The sequence below is a fragment of the Caretta caretta genome, chromosome 9, assembly GCF_965140235.1.
Source record: "Caretta caretta isolate rCarCar2 chromosome 9, rCarCar1.hap1, whole genome shotgun sequence".
NCBI lineage: Eukaryota > Metazoa > Chordata > Testudines > Cheloniidae > Caretta > Caretta caretta.
In genome coordinates, this window is record NC_134214.1 from 4,472,164 (window position 1) to 4,492,689 (window position 20,526).

Genomic DNA, 20,526 nt, shown 5'->3' on the forward strand with positions numbered 1-20,526 from the left:
GAAAACCCTGGATGTCAATTAAGACAACAAAAGTTGTTTGTTTTTTTACATCTCGGGATTTTGAACGCCAAGTTCTCATGAGTTTTGGGGGCCTGCCTCCTGATTTTGGAGCATCTGGCCGTGGCAATATTGAGCAGGGAACAGCCCAAGTGACATACGTCAGTGACAATCGTGAAGGCATCCAATGAAGAGGTTTACATTCCACACTTGTGTCTTCCCCCCACAGAATGGGATAAGCCCTGCCCTTGTGTTCCCCTCTGCAGCAGGCTGCTTGGTTCCATTGCATCAGATCACAGTTCAGTCCAGAAAGTACTCGTAGGTAGGGCATTATGTTCTTAGCCTCACCCCCCTATAAACCGCACACTGCCTGCACCTGCCGATTACCTCCGGGCTCAGGAATGGAGTGCTTTCCAAACCAAAGGCTCAGGTTTATGATGTTCATGTAATGGCCGACACAAGCGTTGTGTGGTCATAGAATCATAGAATATAAGGGTTGGAAGGGACCCCAGAAGGTCATCTAGTCCAACCCCCTGCTCGAAGCAGGACCAATTCCCAGTTAAATCATCCCAGCCAGGGCTTTGTCAAGCCTGACCTTAAAAACCTCTAAGGAAGGAGATTCTACCACCTCCCTAGGTAACGCATTCCAGTGTTTCACCACCCTCTTAGTGAAAAAGTTTTTCCTAATATCCAATCTAAACCTCCCCCACTGCAACTTGATGTCTCTGTTGTTGGGTCTCTCTCCCAACATCCTTCAAGCATCCTTGCTCTAGCAGACACTGGTTTTGAGCACCTTTTCCCAGCAGCTCGGGAAGGCTACTGGTGAAAGGATGTGGCTCAGAGAGAAAGAGAAACGAGACACAATTGCAGGGGAAGGCTGAAAGAAAGCAAACACCATTTGACTTGGAAAAAAAATTTCACACGCTAGCAAACAAAAATGAAATTTATAAGGAGTTTATTGGATTGGTAAAATGTAATACAAAGCATTTGTGATTCTTCTTCTGCAAAGAAAAAAGGCATCTGGCCATTTTGCATATTTTTTTCTCCTTACAAAACATCAGAAAAGCATAACTGATAAAATAAGGATAACAACCGAAAGAGCACAGCAAAGAGGAAAATAAATCTCAATATAATTGGATAAAGCATAATACAAATATAGAAAACACGTGCTTACACCAGCTTTCATTTTCTTACTGTAAAAAGTCATTTTAGGTGTTGAATGAAAAATATATGCCGGTTGCTCTGAAAATTGCGGTTCAGAAGAGGTAACTAGCTGAGAACAAAAAAAAAATCTCTCTCTATATTTATAAATATAGAAACTGTGTATATGCTGGACCTGGTCTCAGAATACATTTGAATAAAACGATTTTTAATCCATGCACACACGTTACCAGATAGTAAACTTCATATATCACCTTACAGGCTAGTCTTGCTAGTTGCTGAGTGCGTGTCCTGAGTGCTCTCAAATTCCTGTGAAAACAGCCAGTGAAACAGACATGAGGCATGATCAGTTTCAAGGGAAGCTGAGGGCACACAGCACCTCCCAGGAGGTGCTCTTAGCAGTCTGCAGGATTGGCTCTTTACAGATTTGAAGAGTTCCAATCCTGATTCCACTGAAGTCAATGGCAAAACTCCCACTGCTCTCAATGGTACCAAGATTAGGCCCCTAGTTGATTAGATGCTAAGTAGTGGTCGTGCTCAGCAAATGGTAAATCACTGGTACCCAGTGGCACTGAGGAATAAGGCACCAATCCTGAAAGCTCAACTTGCATTACTTCATTAGGATTTGAAGGCATGGCATTTCTAGCAAGGAGGCGCCTCTTTGGATCAGGCACTATCTCCTCTCCCGCCTCTCTGCTGCCTGGTGTTAGTAAGCTAGCGATCCACATTTAAAGCCAAGGAGCTGTCCTCGCTGCTAACAACCTCCACCTGCCCCGCACAGAACGTCCGGAGGATGTAAAACCACCACCACAAGTCACAGTCTTCTCCCAACGGTAATAGACCTTGCACAGAAATTCACTATAAACGACCTCACGCCAAAGAGCTAACTTCATCGAAGGGCCCCGATGCAGAATGCTGCCGTTAGCAGGGCTGGGCTGAGGCACGGCAGCTCTGTAGGGTGAATACATCCTTGGGTGCACACTCCTCCTTGCAATGTACAACAGCCATTGAGGTCTGCAAGCTCTGGGAAAATGTCCTGGGACTTAAGAAATGGCATCTGGCCAAGAAGAGGCCTTTCTTTGGAATGGCACCCACTGTGATTGGGATCCCCCTGGGGCACCTGCCTACGATTAAAGCCAGCCAGCCAGCCTCCGCTGTTTATTCTGAGCGGAGATAGACCTGAATCAATATTCCAGCTATAGCCTCGACCCAACCCACTTCTTGAAACCCTTGGAAAATTTGGATCTGGACCCAACATGTGAAGCTGGTTCCTCTCTGCTACAATGGGCTGAAACAGAACCCCAGCTATGAACACCCTGGGACTGACGAAAGTTGGATTTTGATCCAAAATGTGTCTCCTGGGCTTATCTCTGGTATGAGTGGCTGGAAGCACATAGAGGAGGCCAGCTCCAGGTGCTATGTATGTGTGCAGGGTGTTAGTGACATTGGAACTGTAGGGATGGTATGTCTGGGTAGCTAGTACAACATGTGTCCAATCGGCAGCTGAGCCACCGGGGGTCTCACGATGTGGGGCACAGGGGCGTTTGTTGTTAGGATGTAGGAGAAGTGCTTTGGAGATGGATAAACTAGTGCAGAGAGGATTCAAGTCCACCTCTGACCCGGACTTGTTTGGATAAACAAGTGGCCTGCTTCTGAAATTCCTCCTCTGGCAAGTTGCCCCATTAAAGTCAGTGGGATTACCCACAATGCAAGGGCTAGGGCAATTTGGGGAGCTGTGAGGCACTGAAGAGTTCAGCAATGTTACCCACAGAGCTGTGTCCTGACTTATACACCCTGCCCATCTAAACACAGCAGGACTGATTCTGATCTCACTTACACAGGAAGTCTGGAGGGTTATACCAGGGTAGGACCAGGTCAGGTGAGGTCACAGTGAGGCCTCACTTCTGTACATGCCTTTACCTTCACACCTCGATTTCCAGAGGGACAGCAAAAGAGATGGGGGTGCTAGAGCATTAGGTGTTAGAACACTTCAAACCTCCATTTTGCTGTCTCTTTGGACAAACATTACTCATAAGAACGGCCAGACTGGGTCAGACCACTGGTCCAGCTAGCCCCGTATCTTGTCTTCCGACAGCGGCCAGTGCCAGGTGCCCCAGAGGGAATGAACAGAACAGGGAATCATCAAGTGATCCATCCCCTGTCGCCCAGCTTCTGGCTAGGGGCACCATCCCAGCCTATCCCAGATAATACCCATTGATGGACCTATACTCCATGAACTTATCTAGTTCCTTTTTGAACCCTGTTATCGTCTTGGTCTGCACTCCCTCCCCAGTACACAGCAGGGGGAACCACTCCATCAAACGGCACTTGGCGATATTTTCAGGACTGAGTGTGAGAACACACTGAGCACCTGGTGTGGCTTAGCTGGCACTGGGCATCTTGATTCTCCCACCACAGCACCGAGCCTCCTCTGGCATCTGTGGATTTTACCCTCCAGTGTTATGCAAGGAATAAGAACACATGAAACACAGGCAGCTTACAATCAAATAAATAAATCCCCAAACATATCCCCCCAAAGTGCTTAATATTCTTAGATCTTACTGACCATGCAAACTTTCCAGCAGGTTTCCCTACACATTGCTGGCTCTCTAACCCCCATAACTTTGGCGTGTAGGCAAAGTAGAACCCCTTAAATTAACCACTACCAGAGAGTCAACAATGCTGGAGCTTTGAAACGTATTACTATCCAGAAGGCAGATCTACAAGGTGACATACAAGGGACGAGCCGCTGCTTTGGTTCACTTTAATGAAGAGCTGATCTTTGACACTCCCGTCTTGCTTCCATTTGGTATCATTTTGATCGTTCTTATCATTGCTCTGCACTTTGATTAGTTCCCTGTTTTGCCCGTGGATAAGGTCGAATGAGTTGTGGCTCTTAGAATAGGCACTTTGTACAGAGAGTAAAATATACGGGGAATGTTCCTAAAACCCACCATATATAGTAGTAAGCAACATGTTGCTTGTGCTCTTTAGATGCTTAGCTACTATGGCAATAGGCAAATTAGAAATATCACTGATTGGACAGACATAGCTCTGTGATCTGTCTGTTTCACAGGACGCGTCTCTCTATGCTAAACCAGAAGGGGTTTCCTGCCAATCCAGATGTGTCGAGAAGGCACAATCCAGATCTGTCAAAAACCCCCCACAGTGCCACCATTTTACATGGGGATAAACTCAGTATATTAAACAATGAACCAAACCCTCCAACTGCGTGTTTCAGAGTAAACCAATCACAGTTTATACCATCTTGCCATCCTCAGAAATATTAGCACCAGCAAGGCGGTCTGCTCTCAAATCCTAATCATTGCACGTATTCCCATAGCTAGCAGTAGAGAGAAACCCTGTTTCTAGCAAAAACCATTGTGCTACTAAGATCTTACATAAAAATAGAAATAAAATAAAAAAATTGACCAGAAAAAGCGCTAGAAAATATACTATAGGGAATGGATTGTGCACGGAGTGTGAGATGGACTAATTTAGCTAATCGTCTTCTCCATCTTCTACGTCTATGCTGCACATATGTAAAAAGAAGGACAAACTCCAGCTGAAGTGAAACAATATTCGAATAGGAGTTATTTGACTTTGTCTCTAGTTTATGGAATGTTTCAGTTGATATTTTTCTCATTCTTGGTTTGATCAACAACCACTAAAACAATAATAATAATAATAATGAAAAATTCAAAAAGCTACAGACAACATCCTTCCTTCTTTCTCTTTGAAATGTGACCTGTTTCCCAAACAAAAATGCACCACCCACCTATAATTCGTATTTGGAAAATTCCCTATCTGTGACTAGGAAACTAGACTGATCTGATGGTACCTTCTATACCTTGAAATCTATGACACTGTAACTTATTGCTTCTCATGGCAGGGACTGTCTATGACTCTGTGTTTATACGATGCCCAGCACACTGGGGGCCCCGTTCTCAGCTGGCCCCTCTGCATGATCTAAATACAATTCACAATAATGAAGGAATTTAAAAGTACATGGGGGCCTGCTTTTCAGAAGTGCTGTACACATGAAGCTCCTCTGGGTTGAAATTAGGGGGATCTGCAGCAGCACCTGTGAAAATCAGGCCAATTATAACATTTAGTTTCTGCCATGTGTATTTTTTTGTTTTGTTTTGCACTTCGCTCTTCTTGGCCAGTTTCACATGTGGACAGCACATCGTTGAGTTGGGGCGTCCAACACTTCAGGGGAAAGTTTAAGTCTTGGCATTTTTTAATCATGGAACCGTTCCTATGCACTTTGTTTACCCCTCTGACCTTTTAAAACATAGAATCAAACTGGGGCGGAGGGGTCCTAAAACAAGCTGATCCTTACTTTGGGGAAATTACCAGGAAACTGGCATTGCTCAATTTAATTCGTTAGATAATACAAAGTGGATGATTATGTTATTTGGATTATAGTAGCCCCTGCTGTACTAGGCACTGTACAGACACAGTGAACAGCAGTCTCTGCACTGAAGAATTTACAATCTAAACAGAGAAGATATGGGAACATAAACCCAGGCACACAGAGTTGCAGTGATTTTCCGGCAGTCACACAATATATATTGCCCCATCCACTAGAGCAGCGGTTTCAACCTGTGATCCATGGACCCCATGGGGGTCCGCAGACTTTGTCTAAGATTTCCAAAGGGGTCCGCACCTCCATTCATAATTTTTTTTGGGGGGGGGTCCGCAAATGACAAAAGATTGAAAGCCACTGCACTGGAATCTAGCCCACAATACTACTTGTATGATCTCTGACACATCTGCAAACTCGTCCAAAGAAACCGGCAAGTATGAACTCAATCCTCGCTATGCCCTGTTCTCAAAATACTTTTAAAAAAAATCTTGACAATAGTAGCTGGTCAGATTTAATCCGTGTCTCCCCAAAGAGAGAGTGTGGGGAAGACGGCCATTATAACATCCCACTGTGTGAAGCAACGCAGGCATCCTGCATAATGGCAACACAATGCACTAATAATACAGCCCAAGAATAGCTTCCTAGCCTTCTTGTCCCCTGACAGTTAGAAACATAAAGAGAAAAAGAATGTAGGCTGCAGAGATAAATAGTTAAGTCTCCACCCCCACCTCAAATTGCTTTGGCATATTTTAAGAGATAAATGGCTCCATGAGAAATTTAAATAGCTTTCTCTTTTCTTTTTTGGCAGCTGCAGAAATTGGGTCAGGTGTAGAAATTATTAATTTCCAAGCCAGAAAAACCCAAGTGTTTGAAAGTAAGACCCCTCCCCCTCCCCCTTTTAGGTATCGACTTTCTTAGAAGTAGTGTTACAAAAATTCTTTGTGCAAAGTCAGACAAAAAAAATTAAAGAAAGAATAGTGCTTGCAGGAGAAAAGGGAGGGTTTGCATATCTTTCGTTCTATATGCATTAAAATATCCTGGTTTGGTTGCTTTTTTTTTTTTTGCATAGATTTTTATGCTTGTACAGTACTTTTTATCCTTACTGAGCAAACACAGCTAGGCTATGACATAACAGAAAAAAACAGGGTTCATTCTTCTTTAGTTCCACCCCCATTCCCAAACTCTAGTCCAGTTCCTGAAGAGCTGGGCGTTTTTTGCCAAAATGATCAGCAGCGAATTTTGCAACTATGTTAGCATCCACTTGGTCATCATTAGGTTTCTGGGTTAACATCCTATTGAGACGAATGGGGGCGTGGGAGTTCAAAACTCTCAGAGATACCGATCCTGATCTCACACCACTTTTACACTGCTACAACTCCACCAAAGTTACTCCTGATTTTCCTGAACGGAATCAGGACTTCGATTTCAACTTGCCTGCATGACTCAGGAAGACAGCCTCCTCTTGAGACCATATTTGGAAGGATATCTTTGCAACCATATGGGCTAGACATTTAATTGAAAAACAAAATGAAGGTTCAGATCCGACAGATGCTGCTGCCATCAGAGAAATGATGGTATGTAAACTCCCTCACTGGAAAGTACACTAGCTGAGACCTGAAAAAGATTCAAATTTCCATTCCTACAAACATTCCAAGAGTTTGAAACATATAGTGGGCATACTGTCGACAGCCCCTATGCATGGTAGGTAAAGCTTTTCTCTGTTACGTGTGTACTCCGTTCCAAGCTTCAAATCCTGCAGACATAGGAGGAAGATAACTCCTTTATCTATAGTCACTGCATCTCCACGGGCAACACAACTCTTGCTGTTCCTTCTTTCTGATCAATCCAAGTTTAAACAGAGGCAAACATATGAATCTGAATAGAGTGGCAATGCCTAGAAAGTCATAACATCTGTTGATAAGATCAGAATTCAGACTGCAATTACAGGCCCTGCTACTTATTAAATAGAGAGCTCTTGGTGGAAATGTCCTGGTGTGATTAATGCAAGTGAAATAGAATATTTCTGCAATCACTTTCCCAGATTCTGTAGTGGGGCCCGATCCTGTCACTCTTACACAAATATCACCACCAAAGTCAGTGGAACTACTCATGTGAGTAAAGGCTGCAGGATCAGGTCCTGGAAGATTAAATTGCTGATAAAGAAAAATTATTTCAAAAGAATAAAAACAGAGTGAATTTTTTGAACCATTATGCTCTGGGTCAGACTCTCATCTCAGGCTAGAAAAATCTACATCGGCACTAGGCATGGGAAAATCATCAAACCCTCTTCTTATTTCTATGATTCTATTGCCACTACTCGATTAACTATCAACTTCATCTAACACAAGCTTAGATATCAATAAAGCGCAATCTGGGTGAAGTCTCATGTTTTCATAAGCCACAGCCCTTATGGAGAGGTCCTGAAGAATTTAACTAAAAAAATTACAATGTTTCTATTGGTTTTTTTGGAAGCCACCTAGGGAAGTGATTAAAGGATTTTATCCCTGCTATCAATTTCTATAGAATGGTTCAAACAAATCAGTTGATAGAGTTTCATAGAGAATAACGTCCTCTGGGTCAGATCCCCCACTGGTGTAAACTACCATATTTACATGTGATTGCATATTGCATATATGCAAACTACCATATTTACACCAATGAGGGAATCTGCCCCATAAACTTTTAGAGTAATTCCTTCAGCATGATAGCAAATTTATGCAGAACCCTGTTAGTTCCAATCTACTCAAACAAGGGCCAACATGAGAACCCTGGTGCTGCATGTAGCATGTGTCCAAAGACCTGCTGTGCTCCTGGGACATGCCCGGTGTGCACTCGAGGGGAAGGCAGACTGGAATAACTAACAGCACAGTGGAATGGCTAAGTGTTTGCAGACTCTACCTGACCCTCACCTAAAGTGGCCGGCAGTTTTCCTATAGAGACGGGAAACAGGGCTTCCCTGGAAACATTTCTGCTGACAGCTTTCATCTTGCCCCTTGCAATCCAGCAGAAGAGGGACGTTTGAGTGAAGCAAAATCTCCTCTGGCATATTTAAGGGTGAACTGAAGGGAGCTTTGTTCCAACATCCTGGAACAGAATGTGCTTGCCCTGTCCCTGCTGACGGCAACATTAACACATAAAAGCCACAGGCCTGAGTTTCCTCTCATGCCAGTTTCACAGCAGTGCCTCCACACTGGAGTTACTCCTGATTCACTGGATACCCTGATGAGCAGGGCAGGCTCTTTGGACATGCACTATGATGCGAGCGAGGTCCGATTCAGGCCCTACATGCCACACTGTCATGATGGGGACAATAAAGGGGTTGGAATTCAGTGGGAATTCGGTGCTCCTAACTCCCCTAGGATCTTGTGAAAATCCCACCCGCTGGACTCAATCGCAGAGGAAATCAGGAGCCACTCCATCACAGGCACTATGGTTAGAACTGGCATGGGATAAGAGCCAGGGCCCTTTATTTCCAAATGGTTCTGTTAAATGGGAATGAAAAAAGCTTTAGAACAAGCCCAGCCGAGCCACAAGCCCCCAATGCTTGCTTAAAAAAGAAACAATATAGTCCATGTGTACCGAGAGATATTTTATGCAGATTTTTTTACTTTTGAATATTTAAAACATGGTGAATATTAACTTCAGAGGTTCTTAATATGTTCCAAAGCCCCATGGGCCTTTGAAATGCTCACATCAATATGCAACATCTAATCTCGTCAAGAAAAACCAAGCTCTTCAACATAGCCACACAGAGGTTACAGAAAGAATCCTCGGGAAAATAACTGCCAGCCTTTTGTGCAATATACAGGCTAAATATACAGCCTAGTTGGGAAAGTTTCACGTTTTGCAAGGGAGAGGAAAGCTAGTGTAAGTGCATTGCTGTGGGAAAACAGCATATCTTGTGGCTCTGCACACTATACCAGTTACACGCACTCTCAGGATGCCCTCTCGCAGCCAAGCAGACGGTGCACCACCTAGAGATGCGTTCGTGTCCAGAGCACGGTGGTTAAACGGCTCTGCTTCTTTATAAAGTTTAGTGTTTCCTATTGCTCGCATCTGACCTTCAGCAGAAAGAAGAGCTCAGTTAAACTGTGTAAATACGGCCCAAGTGGGAGCAGGGGAAGGCAGCCAAAACTGCTGCATCAGCTTTGCAGTGCTGCAGTCTTTTAGGAGCAATGAGATGGACTGGATAATAGGTCAAATGTACTGTCGGCTGCAGGCAGGATCCTAACACACAATGACACCCAGATTCGCAGGGAAAATACTGCAGCCTGGAACCACCAAATTACTGCACATCAAGTGCCATTTTTGTTCCTCCTGAGGAAACCCTAAGTCTGTAATTTGACATTTAAAAACCCAAACCAACAGGATTTCAGCTGGCAAAAGATTCTTGCTGCGCAATGGAACTAGGCTACACTGAGTATTTCCCTTTATAATCTGCCTTAACGCTTGTGTCAAGCTACAACAGCAAAGATATGGGAAACCTGTAACTTCATTCCTGCAGTGACAGTTAGACTGAACGTGTAGCAAAGAGCAGCAACACTTTCCGAACAACCCAAAATTTGGTTGATTAAAAAAAATGCCTGCTAACTTTAGGAAAACAATCTCATTGGTTGGCATGTATTTAAAGAGATGTCATTATGCATAAAATGACAGAGTGGCATCTCCCTAAAAGAACACAAAACAGATGAAAGTGCTACATACAAGACAAATGTGCATTTTGGCTGCCCCTTTCATGCCAAAATAAAATTGGAGGAGAAAAAATAAAAGAAGAGAACCCCTCAATAACCTCATTTTCTGGAAAAAGTATTAAAAAATCTAGCCTTTCAAACAAATCACTGATTGGATTCACCAACATAAGGCCTGGAATTATTGCTCTAAATTACATGGTTAGATCTGACTGAAAATTTAAGGCACAATTTGACAATCATTTTAAAAGCAACAATTATAATCATTTCCTTTTATTCTCATGTGGCAGGCATATGCATGGCACTCCTGCCACTAATGCTATGGATGCAGATAGCTACTTTGATTAAAGAGCTCAAAAAGTTTTACATTTTTTAAGTAACTCTCACAACACCCCTGTGAGGTAGGTAATATATAGTCCCCATTACAGAGATGTATAAACTGGGGCAGAGAGAGAAACAGGCTATGTGACTTGTCTCAGGTGACAAAGGGAGAAAGAGGTAGAGATGCAAACAGAACCCAGGAGTTCTGATTCCCAGGACTGGACTCTAAAGACTGGAAAATGTAAAGAGGATATCACCATTTTGAGTTTGGGCTTTTTTTTTTTTTTTTTTTTTAGATTTAGGAATAATCAGGAAGACACACAAACAACAAAAAGAACATTTCAGATTAGCCCTGTTAGCATAGCTGAAAAAAAATCAATGGGGCGGTCGGTTATACATGGTTTAATGCCAAAAAGATTGAGAATGCAGCAGCACAGAAATGAAGACAGGACAAGTATAATGAAAACTGCACTGGTTACCTACTCTTGCCTGTACCTTTAATTAGTCATAGTCTCAGGACAATCTAAAATGTGTATATTATTTTTATATATGTAGTTCCAAACTATTCTACTGCGTTTTCAATAGTTAGTGTCTCTAAAAACAAAGCTGAGAACTTCGGCATTCACCACGAACCCTAGATTACTGTGGACTCCCCAATGGAGTTGGGTTGACTCACAGATGGCTTCAGGAGAGGTGCAGTATTGTCAGTCACATTTCATTTACAGTGCGCAAGGGCTCTAGCATCAAGACAGCCAACCAACTGTTTCAACTGAAAACTTGAAATGCCAAGGAGGAACAGCAATCTTTCTGGAAATGTATATGGAAAACAGCCTTTCCCAAGCCCAAAGGAATGGTGCTAGGGTGTGAGGTTCAACCAGAGTTTATCTTGGTGAGCATAATCTACCCACCACCTTCAGTACTTGAAACAAAGGACAACTGACACGGTCATCATCTTCCTAACCAGCCTGGGCTTGGTTTGAAGGGAGAAGACAAAAACGGAGTCCAACAGAAGTAACACTGTTATTCCCAGAAAAGTCACATTATTTGGATTTTTAGTAACTAGGAAAATGGTGTCTGCACAGGAAGTAGAGCGAATCAGAAAACGAGAGATTGTGAAAAATTTCAAAATGTGCTTGTTTCATAACATCCAGAACAGATCCATTTTCCACAAACATTTTTGTGACATTTTTACAGGATTCTTTTACCATACAGTTTTTGAAATCGTTACCGAAAACTTTTGTTTATTAAAAATGGTTTTGAGTAAGAAAACTTCATTTTTGGTAAATGAAAAACTGAGAACCATTTCAAAAACTATGAGGATAAAAATGTCAACAACATGTTGATTAAACTATTAATAACAACTGTTGTGAAAGATATTGTGAGAACAGAAAATAGACAATTTCCCCCAAAAAGTATTGAAGAAAAAAGGTCAATTTTTCAACAAAATAGAAATTTAGTGTAAAACATTTTGACCAGCTTTAACAGAAGTAATGCTCTCAGAGTCCTTATATCAATTCACGCTTTACTAACTTCTATGTGGCCTTAGGTAGCCCTCTCTCTCTCTTTGCAGTAGATCCTCAAACAAATATCAACATGCAACTAGTGCTTCCCATGTAGAATTTCACCACCCAAATCCACAGCACACATCCTTATGCGTCAACCCTGATTTATAGTGTTGATATCTATATAAAGCGTGATCAGCACTACTTGAAGAACTAATATCAAATCAGCCCACGGAATCAAACACAGGAACCAGACATTAATAAAAGGCAAGTAGAAAACCAAAAAAAACCCCCTTTGAGCTGTTCAGTTTCTAGACAAAAAAAGGGGAAATCACAGAATTTTATGTTCTAAACAGGAGTAAAGCAAAGTGACAAGATTTCCCTCTCTTTCCCTCCCTCCCCCATGGATCTTGATGATGGGATTTTCTGGGTTGGAGGCTTAGGGCACAAAATATGTGTTACTAGACTGGATTTAATTGGTGATTGTGTGCACCGGTCTCCACACACAATATCTATATCGAGAACTCTTTTATGCTTGTAGGTTGTGTAATTCACCCCCGGATAATGAGCTAACCCAAGGCCTATGTCACACTTAATTCCTGCTTCTGCCCAAAGGGTCTGATGTACGTGTGTAGAGCTCACCTGGGCACACGTTTCACTTCCCCCATGTCTCTAGGACTAAGTCATTCCCCAAGTGTTTTGAGCTGTGATAAAAATCTACCAATTATTTTTAAAAAATCATAATGAAAGGTGCATTATCTAAAGCTGTGATGTTGTCTTCTGCTTTAAAAGGCAACATTCAGGCAACAATTAAAATAAAACAATAAATGTCAATAAAGCAAATTACATTAACAAAATACGATCATTAACTTTGATGATGTCACTAGGGATTTGGCTGTAACCAAGGCAACCAAATCTGATGTAGTAAATTCAAGCATCTGTTTATGTCCCATTGAGGAATGGATTTAAGCATGTGCTGAATATTAAGTACATGTTTAAATACTTTCCAGAACCAAGGCTTAAACAAGGGCTTGTTCCTGAACCCCAAACTCCCAACGAGGTGACCTGAAACACAGGATCAAGCCCTAATTTCACACAAATGCTAGAAAAGCCAAAGAACTACCAGCAAAAAATTGGCAGATTGAAATAGAAAGGTCTAGGTGATCTTCATATTCCTTGTCAAAGGAAAATTGCTGAATGTCAATGCGTCAGCAAACAACGCGAGTATTTATCGTGACTTCAGAAGTGTACCTTAAAAGAACAAGGTCTCTTTGGTAAAAAAAGGGTTCTTCTTTGGAATAGATAAATGAGGATATGTAATAAATACATGATAAAGATTGTGGCTAAGCAATATTTTGTTGGTGCTTTAGGGCAATGCCATGATTAAAGATCCATCAGCACTTCCACTTTAAACCCTCGAGTATCGGGGCTGAAAATTTGACAGGCAGATGGGTCATGACAGAGACTGCGTGTGAGTGTGAGTGTGTATCTTCCAAAATATACTTATATCAGTTTAGGCACCACATACGAACACATTTTTTAGAAAATACTCCAGGCACTTATTCACTCACTCCAATGGGCAACTGGCTTTGATTATTTTAGGGGGAAAGAAACAAATTAAAACAATAGTATTATTCCGATATTTCAAGCCTGAAAATTAGCTACTGTGCATACAATGAGAACAACATTCTCCCTTCTCCTTCCATCCAAGGAGGTCAAAATGCTTGAGAAACATTGATCTAAGAGCCCCCCCACAACCAAATCCATAGAACACCCTAAAAATGGAAGTTCAGATCTAGACCTTTTGTCTAGCTTTTGGTCCTGGAATGGGCTGCTCCAAAACCACAAACCCAGACAAACTTCTTCTGAAAAGGAGGATCTGGATTTGAACTTATGCAGCGTTGGCCAAGCTAAAATTACTTAATTTAGTCACTTCACTTCCCTGGGAAGTTAGTAAAAATTACCAAGCTCTGTTGTGAAGTGGGGTAAACAGAGAGGTTAAGTGACTTGCTCAAAATTGCACAGTGAGTCTGTGGCCGGGGCACTGAAAGAACCTAGGAATCCAGACTTCTGGTCTCCCTCCTCAAATCGCTAGACCACATTCCCTTTTCCTAATTACAGTAGCTAATTCTCACCACTTTCTAATATGGCACTCAGTGCGATAGAGAGACTGACTTAAACCTACAAAGACACAGAAGTTCAGAGCTACGGTTGCTACAACAGTGCCATGGTCTGTTGTACACATCACATTCCCAGTGTGCTTTGGAGAGAAGATGCTAAGAAATTCAGTTCTAAGGCACGATGTGTGATAAAGTGATATTAGCCAACTGCACTCTGAACTTCCACGCTTTGGCAGATTCAGTTCAGACAAGTGTTTAACAGTCTTCTGTATGTAATGCTAGCAAGCTCAAAATTACCTTAGTTGCCAGGGCTAATGACCAGTAGAACAAATGGAACCTACTAGGAGTCATGTCCTTATTTAAAAAAAATTACCCAGCATTTAACTTTTTGTATGAAATAAATTAGAACATATCTAACTAATCTACTGGGGGAAAATGCTGAAATTATTGAAGGCTGGGGCCAAACTCCAATACGATGGGGAGATGCTGCTAAATAGTCACTGCCCTAATAACAAAGTCCTGCAGGATTTAATGGAGAACAATATATTTTCTATGGGACTGATCAGTCATCCTACTGATTTCTAGAAAAATGACCTCATTTTGATGTGGTGCAAATCCAGGTTAATTTCACTGAAGTCAATGGAGTTAGCCCAGTAAAAAGTTGGTGAGAGTGTCAGGGGACAGATCCTAAATTCTCTATTAAATTCTCTATAGGATGGCTTAAAAAACAACTAGAGAAATGTTATTATTCACTGTTACATTCAGTAGGACTTTGCCATAAAGGTCAACCGAAATGCTGAGTTGGGAAGGGACATACCATTTTCAGGATTTACAATAAGAGTCAATTTTCCATCTTCTTTAATTCTTCGCTCGGATCTAACCCATCTCATTTCATTTAATTCATTTTTCTTTTCAGTTTTGGGTGATGTAATTTTATTGAGCTCTTGTTAGAGACTGAAGGGGAAAGTGCCGCATTTTACTCTTTATTATTGTGAGAGACACCAAAATTCACAAAGGTTATTCTTCAAAATTGTAAGTTTGTTATTAATAGGGTCAATAAGCCCTGAAATGCTTCAGTTCTGGCTCTTAATTTGTTAAGTGCAGCTAAAGTTATTTTCTTTGATTACATCTGCAAATAAGATATTAATGTCAATGCAGTGATATGAAAATTGCTCCTTTCCCATGTAATTTGCACCTTAGTTATTATGGGTTTCATGAATAAGAATATTATAGCTGTACAAAATGAGTTGTGGATTTATAATGTATTTTTAATTAACAAAAAAACCACAACCGCCCCCCCCCCAACAACAAACCCATTTTGCAACTGCATAGGTTTTTATTAACCCTGGTGCAAATTTTTAACTCTCTGAAGAGTGCATCAATACATCCCTTTTTTCCTGGAACTGTGACATCCCCCAATCATTCCTTTGCAATGACATTTCTCCACACAGAAAAAATTGTGTGATGAAACTGTAGGAGAAAAGCTGTCTGTCCCCCCCCCCCCTTTTGGGGGGGTAAATTACAGCTATTTACAACTTGAGATGAAAAATGAATCATTCCTGTTCCTGAAATGTCAGGTATTTGGAAAGCCCTAAATGCTGAAATATTAAACAATTCTCATAGCTTGCACTGTAACTCCAGCTCTGGTATGTTACCATCATCCCAGAATGCCTGAGCCTGTCTCAAGGTAGAATTCAATCCAATGGGAGTCTTTCCTTTGATGTCAGTGGAAACAAGATTCCATTGCTAAAGTACTTGTTTGGAAACAAGCAGTGCCCACTGGTTGCTACGTAACTGTCCAACTGCATTGGCCCCGGGTAGCCTAAGATCCTTTTGAGCATGCTTGTGGTGGCTAGCATTAGTCATTTTCTTTGAAGCCATTTTGAATTTCTTTTTAACCCTTTCCAGCCCCAACAATAATTAACATAACTTCTCAGTGACTTTATATTTCTAGTGTATCAAAAGGATATATGTATGTACGTGCGTGTGTGCAGGCTCACAACTTCAGTGATGGCTCATACATAAATGCCTAAGCATCTGAGAGTTGGAAGCATCCTTACTGAATAAATTTATGCAACAGCGAAATATAATATTATAAAGAAGAAAAAGTTATGAAACTGGAAGGGATTGGAGACAAGCGAGGGGATAAGAAAAAGATATGGCCCCTATGATTTAAGACAAATCTGTGTCCCTATGATTTAAAACGATACCTATATCAAGGCCCAGTGTCTCATGGTCAATGTCTGTATAGTTTGTCTTGTGATAACAATTACTCTGATTCTGGTCTTACACTTACATGCTGGTTTTACAATGGTGTAAGTCTAGTATTATGGAATCATGTCCGATATTTAGCTTCCCATTGACGTCAATGGGAGTAGGATCAGGCCCTCACACCAGAGTAAGAGGAGAATCGAGCCCAATCATCTCAATTTTAATGTGCTTCTTAGGAGAGGTGACTCAAATAGAGAAAAACTTAGAAACTATCCGCTTGTCCCCAGGCCTTCCAGCTTTACTTTTTCAATAAAAAACTTAGGTCCTAGGCAGGAAAGGAGTCATGCTAAATGGAAAGGTTGTGCAATTCCCCCAACAGGCAAATATTGGAGTGTGGTGGTAGACGCTCAAAGGTCAGTGCTGGCCTTAGCAGTGAGTGCCTGGATCCGAGCTGAGTTGCAGGTCTTGCAAAGGATGTGTCCATCCAGAGGGTAACAGCCCTGATTGTCCCCTTCAGACAGGAGACCACCACAGTCCTAGACAATAAACAGAATAAAGACCAAAAGAAGAAATAAGATGAGAGTGAAATTAGGCAAAGAACCTATTAGTGAAATACACACTCATGTCCCCTGGTAACAGAATTCTGCCCAAGTCAGCGTGTGAGTTCTAGGATGTCTTTCAATAGTGAACCATTCCCTGATAAGAGACAATGCTGCAGCGGAGACGGGTTCCCAAGCTCTCTAAAATAAAAGGAGATTATTCCCTTCCCATCTCTGGGAAAGGAAAGGTCTTTAGCATTGCGGAACACGTCAAACTTAAGCTCACGTTTATTAATGCCAAAAGGAAAAAGAAGAAGTGAGCCTTGAAAACAAGTTTGCTGCTCATACAGCTCCCTCTTTGGAAGAGAGAACTCCAGAAAGCGATGGAAGACACCACAGCGGTGACAGCAGAGCGATGTCCTTGCAGCACGCCTTCACCGCTGTGGCTATTACTACACGAGCACCAAAAGGCCACAACCGAGATTGGGGGGCCCATTGTGCTGCGTGCTTTAGAGACCTATAGTAAGAGACCGTCTCTGCCCCAAAGAGCTTGTAATCTAAATACACAAGATAAAGGATGGAAGAAAGGACAGAATGCCATCATCACCATCGGTCTTTTGTAAATGGAAGGCCAAGGCTCATGGTGATTAAGTGACTGCCCTAAGCTCACGCAGGAAGGTGATGGCAGAGCCACAAACCGAACTCAGACCCCTCGAGTCTCAGTCCGGCACTCGAGCCAGGACTGTGATCAGCACCATTACTGGGACTCACTTCTTGTCCCAATATCTGGCTGGAGTTTATCCCGGGGGAACAGCTGTATTGCAGAATTCTTGGAGGTTCAATATGCTACATGTACCGAGGTGATTTTTCCTCGGTTTCAGATTCTTATCAAAATCATATGTACCAGAACATAGCACAGCAAGGGCCATTCATGAATGAGAATGTTTATGTGCCAATTAAATTTTCCAGCTAATTATTAACTTCTTCTTTTTTTAACCCACTCATATAATCTTGCTTATATTGCAACATGCATTAGAGTTGATTTTAATAAAACAAATAGGAGCAACATGTGTGTCCAGGTAACAAACTACTATCTTCTCAAATATTCAGCTCTAGATATTGAGTTGTAGTCTCTTGCTAACACAATGAAGCCGGTATAAACAGAAGGCCTGATTCTCCTATTGTTTGCACCATCTATATGTAAAATCAGAAGTCACTTCTGCTGAAGTCAACAAAGTAAAGTTGAATGTAGAACCAGTATGATAACAGGAATGTGCTCGTTATTTATGTAACAGAAGGTCATTTCTGTCAATACAGTGAACCCAATCTTTGCTTTCTTCCCTTGCCAGTAGTGGGAATACTGACCTCACACCGGTAGCATTGGACATGGAAGTCACGATCTAATGCCACAATGCGTATGGTCTCCTCTTGACCCGGGGCAGGCATAATGGGCTCCTTACACACGGAACATCGCGGTGCAAATTTCCTTGAAAAGCAAAGATGGTTCCAGTCAAATGCCAAGTGCACAGCCATGTTCTTTGTATGCTACATTAGAAACTTAGAACCTACAGTGAACTGTGGCAAAACACACATATCTGCAAGCAGAGTTGCCTCCTTGAAGAGGACACATTAAGGGATGCTTATGAGTTCCGACAGAACAATGGCGGAGGCCTGAGAATCATATTCTGCTTGTCTTAATCACTTATTAAACAATCTCTCGATGATGTTGCTCATCATTGGGGTATCCAAGTGCAAGCCCCAGAGTGAGCTAGTTTCATATGCCTAATATAACACCATTTAAATCAGTGGAATTCCTCTTATGAATGAAGTTAGCAGGATTTGCCCCACCTGTCTCTGTTGAAAAATATCAATATGCTAGAAACTAGAGATGGACCAAGTAGGATGCAGCCTTAGATCCTGCCACCGCAGGATTGTTCTCTGCAGTATAATTTCCTTGGGTTTTATCCAGTCTTGTTTTAAAATCCCCAAGCATCTGGCTCCCACTACACCCACAGGATGTTAGTTTTAGCTGGGCTCAATCTGTGCGTCGCAAAGAGAACTGCTCGAGCGTATCTGATGGGTTATATCGCTCAACTACGTGATTTGCATCCACACTCTGGCAGCCACAGGTAAAACCACTTAGCCTTGCTTCCACAGTTATTCATTGGGTGTGTGCAAAAATACAGGTGCAAATGCTGTGAATGCAAATTCTCCCCACAGTAGAAAGCCGCCCTTCTGAAAACCTATCCCTCAGAACATACACTGGCTAATAACTAAGAAGCTTAGAATTAGGGTCAATGGGAAACCTTATGGCAAGTGCCAGAATATGAAGAGATCAAAGATTCTTCTCTTGTAAAATATCGAGGAACCAGTGACTCTGCCACCCAGCCTTTTAGACAAACTACCCTAGAATTAACTCAATTAAAAAACATCTTAGCTGTAGTAGGAGTAAAAAAAAGCATTCATTTCGCTGGCAGCAGATGCAAGGCGTTTTGTTAGATTGCAGCTTCGCAGACATGAATTAAACAGCACCTTTGCTGATTACTCTGAAAGTGAATTTAAATGGATCATGATATGACCGTAGCTGTAATGACAGTTAATAATGTGGGGATTCCGGCACTTTCTTGTGCAATTCAGCTACAATGGGCTGCTTAAAAATGCTTGAATGTTTCTCTATCTAGGTCACCAGAGGCAAAACAGCATGGGCCATTTTTTCTCTCGAGAGACTTAGAAATGACTCCCACTGAATTCAGTGGAAGCTGTATGTGTTTCCTAGGGCAGCATCTAGCCAATCACGTCTTGCAGGTGGATTTCACATTCTCTATTTGCTCCTCACCTTTCAGGATAAGAACCCCAATAGCAGTTTCAAACGGCCAATAGATCTGGTTGGAATTCTTTTTTAAATCTTTTTCACTAAAAAAACTGATTTTTTTCCCCCTAAAAAAAAACTTTCACTAATTTTCTTTTTGACCACAAAGTGAAAAACAAACACAATTTTTGTTTTTCTCTCCTTCCAGGCGGCGCTTACCTCAAGCAGCTCCCAGAAACAGCAGCATGTGCCTCCTCCGGCCCCTATGTGGAGGCGCGGCCAGGAGGGTCAGCATGCTGCCCTGTTTGCAGGCACCGCCCCTGCAGCTCCCATTGGCTGCGGTTCCCAGCCAATGGGAGCTGCAGGGGCGACACTTGGGGTGGGGCAGCATGCGAAGCCCCCTGGCTGCCCCTATGCGTAGGAGCCAGAGGGGGGTCATGCGCTGCTTCCAGGAGACGTGTGGAGTGGGGCAAGACCCTGACCCCGTTCTCTGGCTGGAGCAGGGCAAGCCCTAGACCCTGCTTTCCGGCGGGAGCTCAAGGGCTGGATTAAAATGTTGGAGGGCTAGATGTGGCCCTCGGGCCATAGTTTGCCCACCCCTGCTGTAGGGTGATACAGGGAGGTAAAATTAAACAAAGAGAAACTGAGAACAATGGATACATTTTCTTAATAATTAGACACAGTAGGCTGTGGAGCAGTAACCCAAGAGAAGCGATGGAAGTTTCATTACTTGCATCAACTAAAACTGGGTGAAAGAACTGCTGAATATACTTCTGGATACAGACTTTGTACTGGTTGTAGATGGA

The 20,526-nt window shown here is 42.2% G+C and overlaps 1 protein-coding gene across 6 annotated transcripts in view; it reads right to left on the reverse strand.

Moving 5' to 3' along the window:
- Positions 1-935: 935 nt before the first annotated feature.
- Positions 936-20,526, reverse strand: part of LPP (LIM domain containing preferred translocation partner in lipoma) — a 444,094-nt gene continuing 424,503 nt past the window's right edge. For all 6 annotated transcript variants that reach the window (XM_048863294.2, XM_048863299.2, XM_048863293.2 and 3 more), the window contains 2 exons: positions 18,277-18,397; positions 936-16,908 (listed from right to left, as the gene is read on the reverse strand). In XM_048863294.2, coding sequence (XP_048719251.1) covers positions 16,780-16,908; positions 18,277-18,397 — 250 coding nt within the window. In that variant the 3' untranslated portion in view covers positions 936-16,779. The remainder of the gene's footprint in view (positions 16,909-18,276; positions 18,398-20,526) is intronic.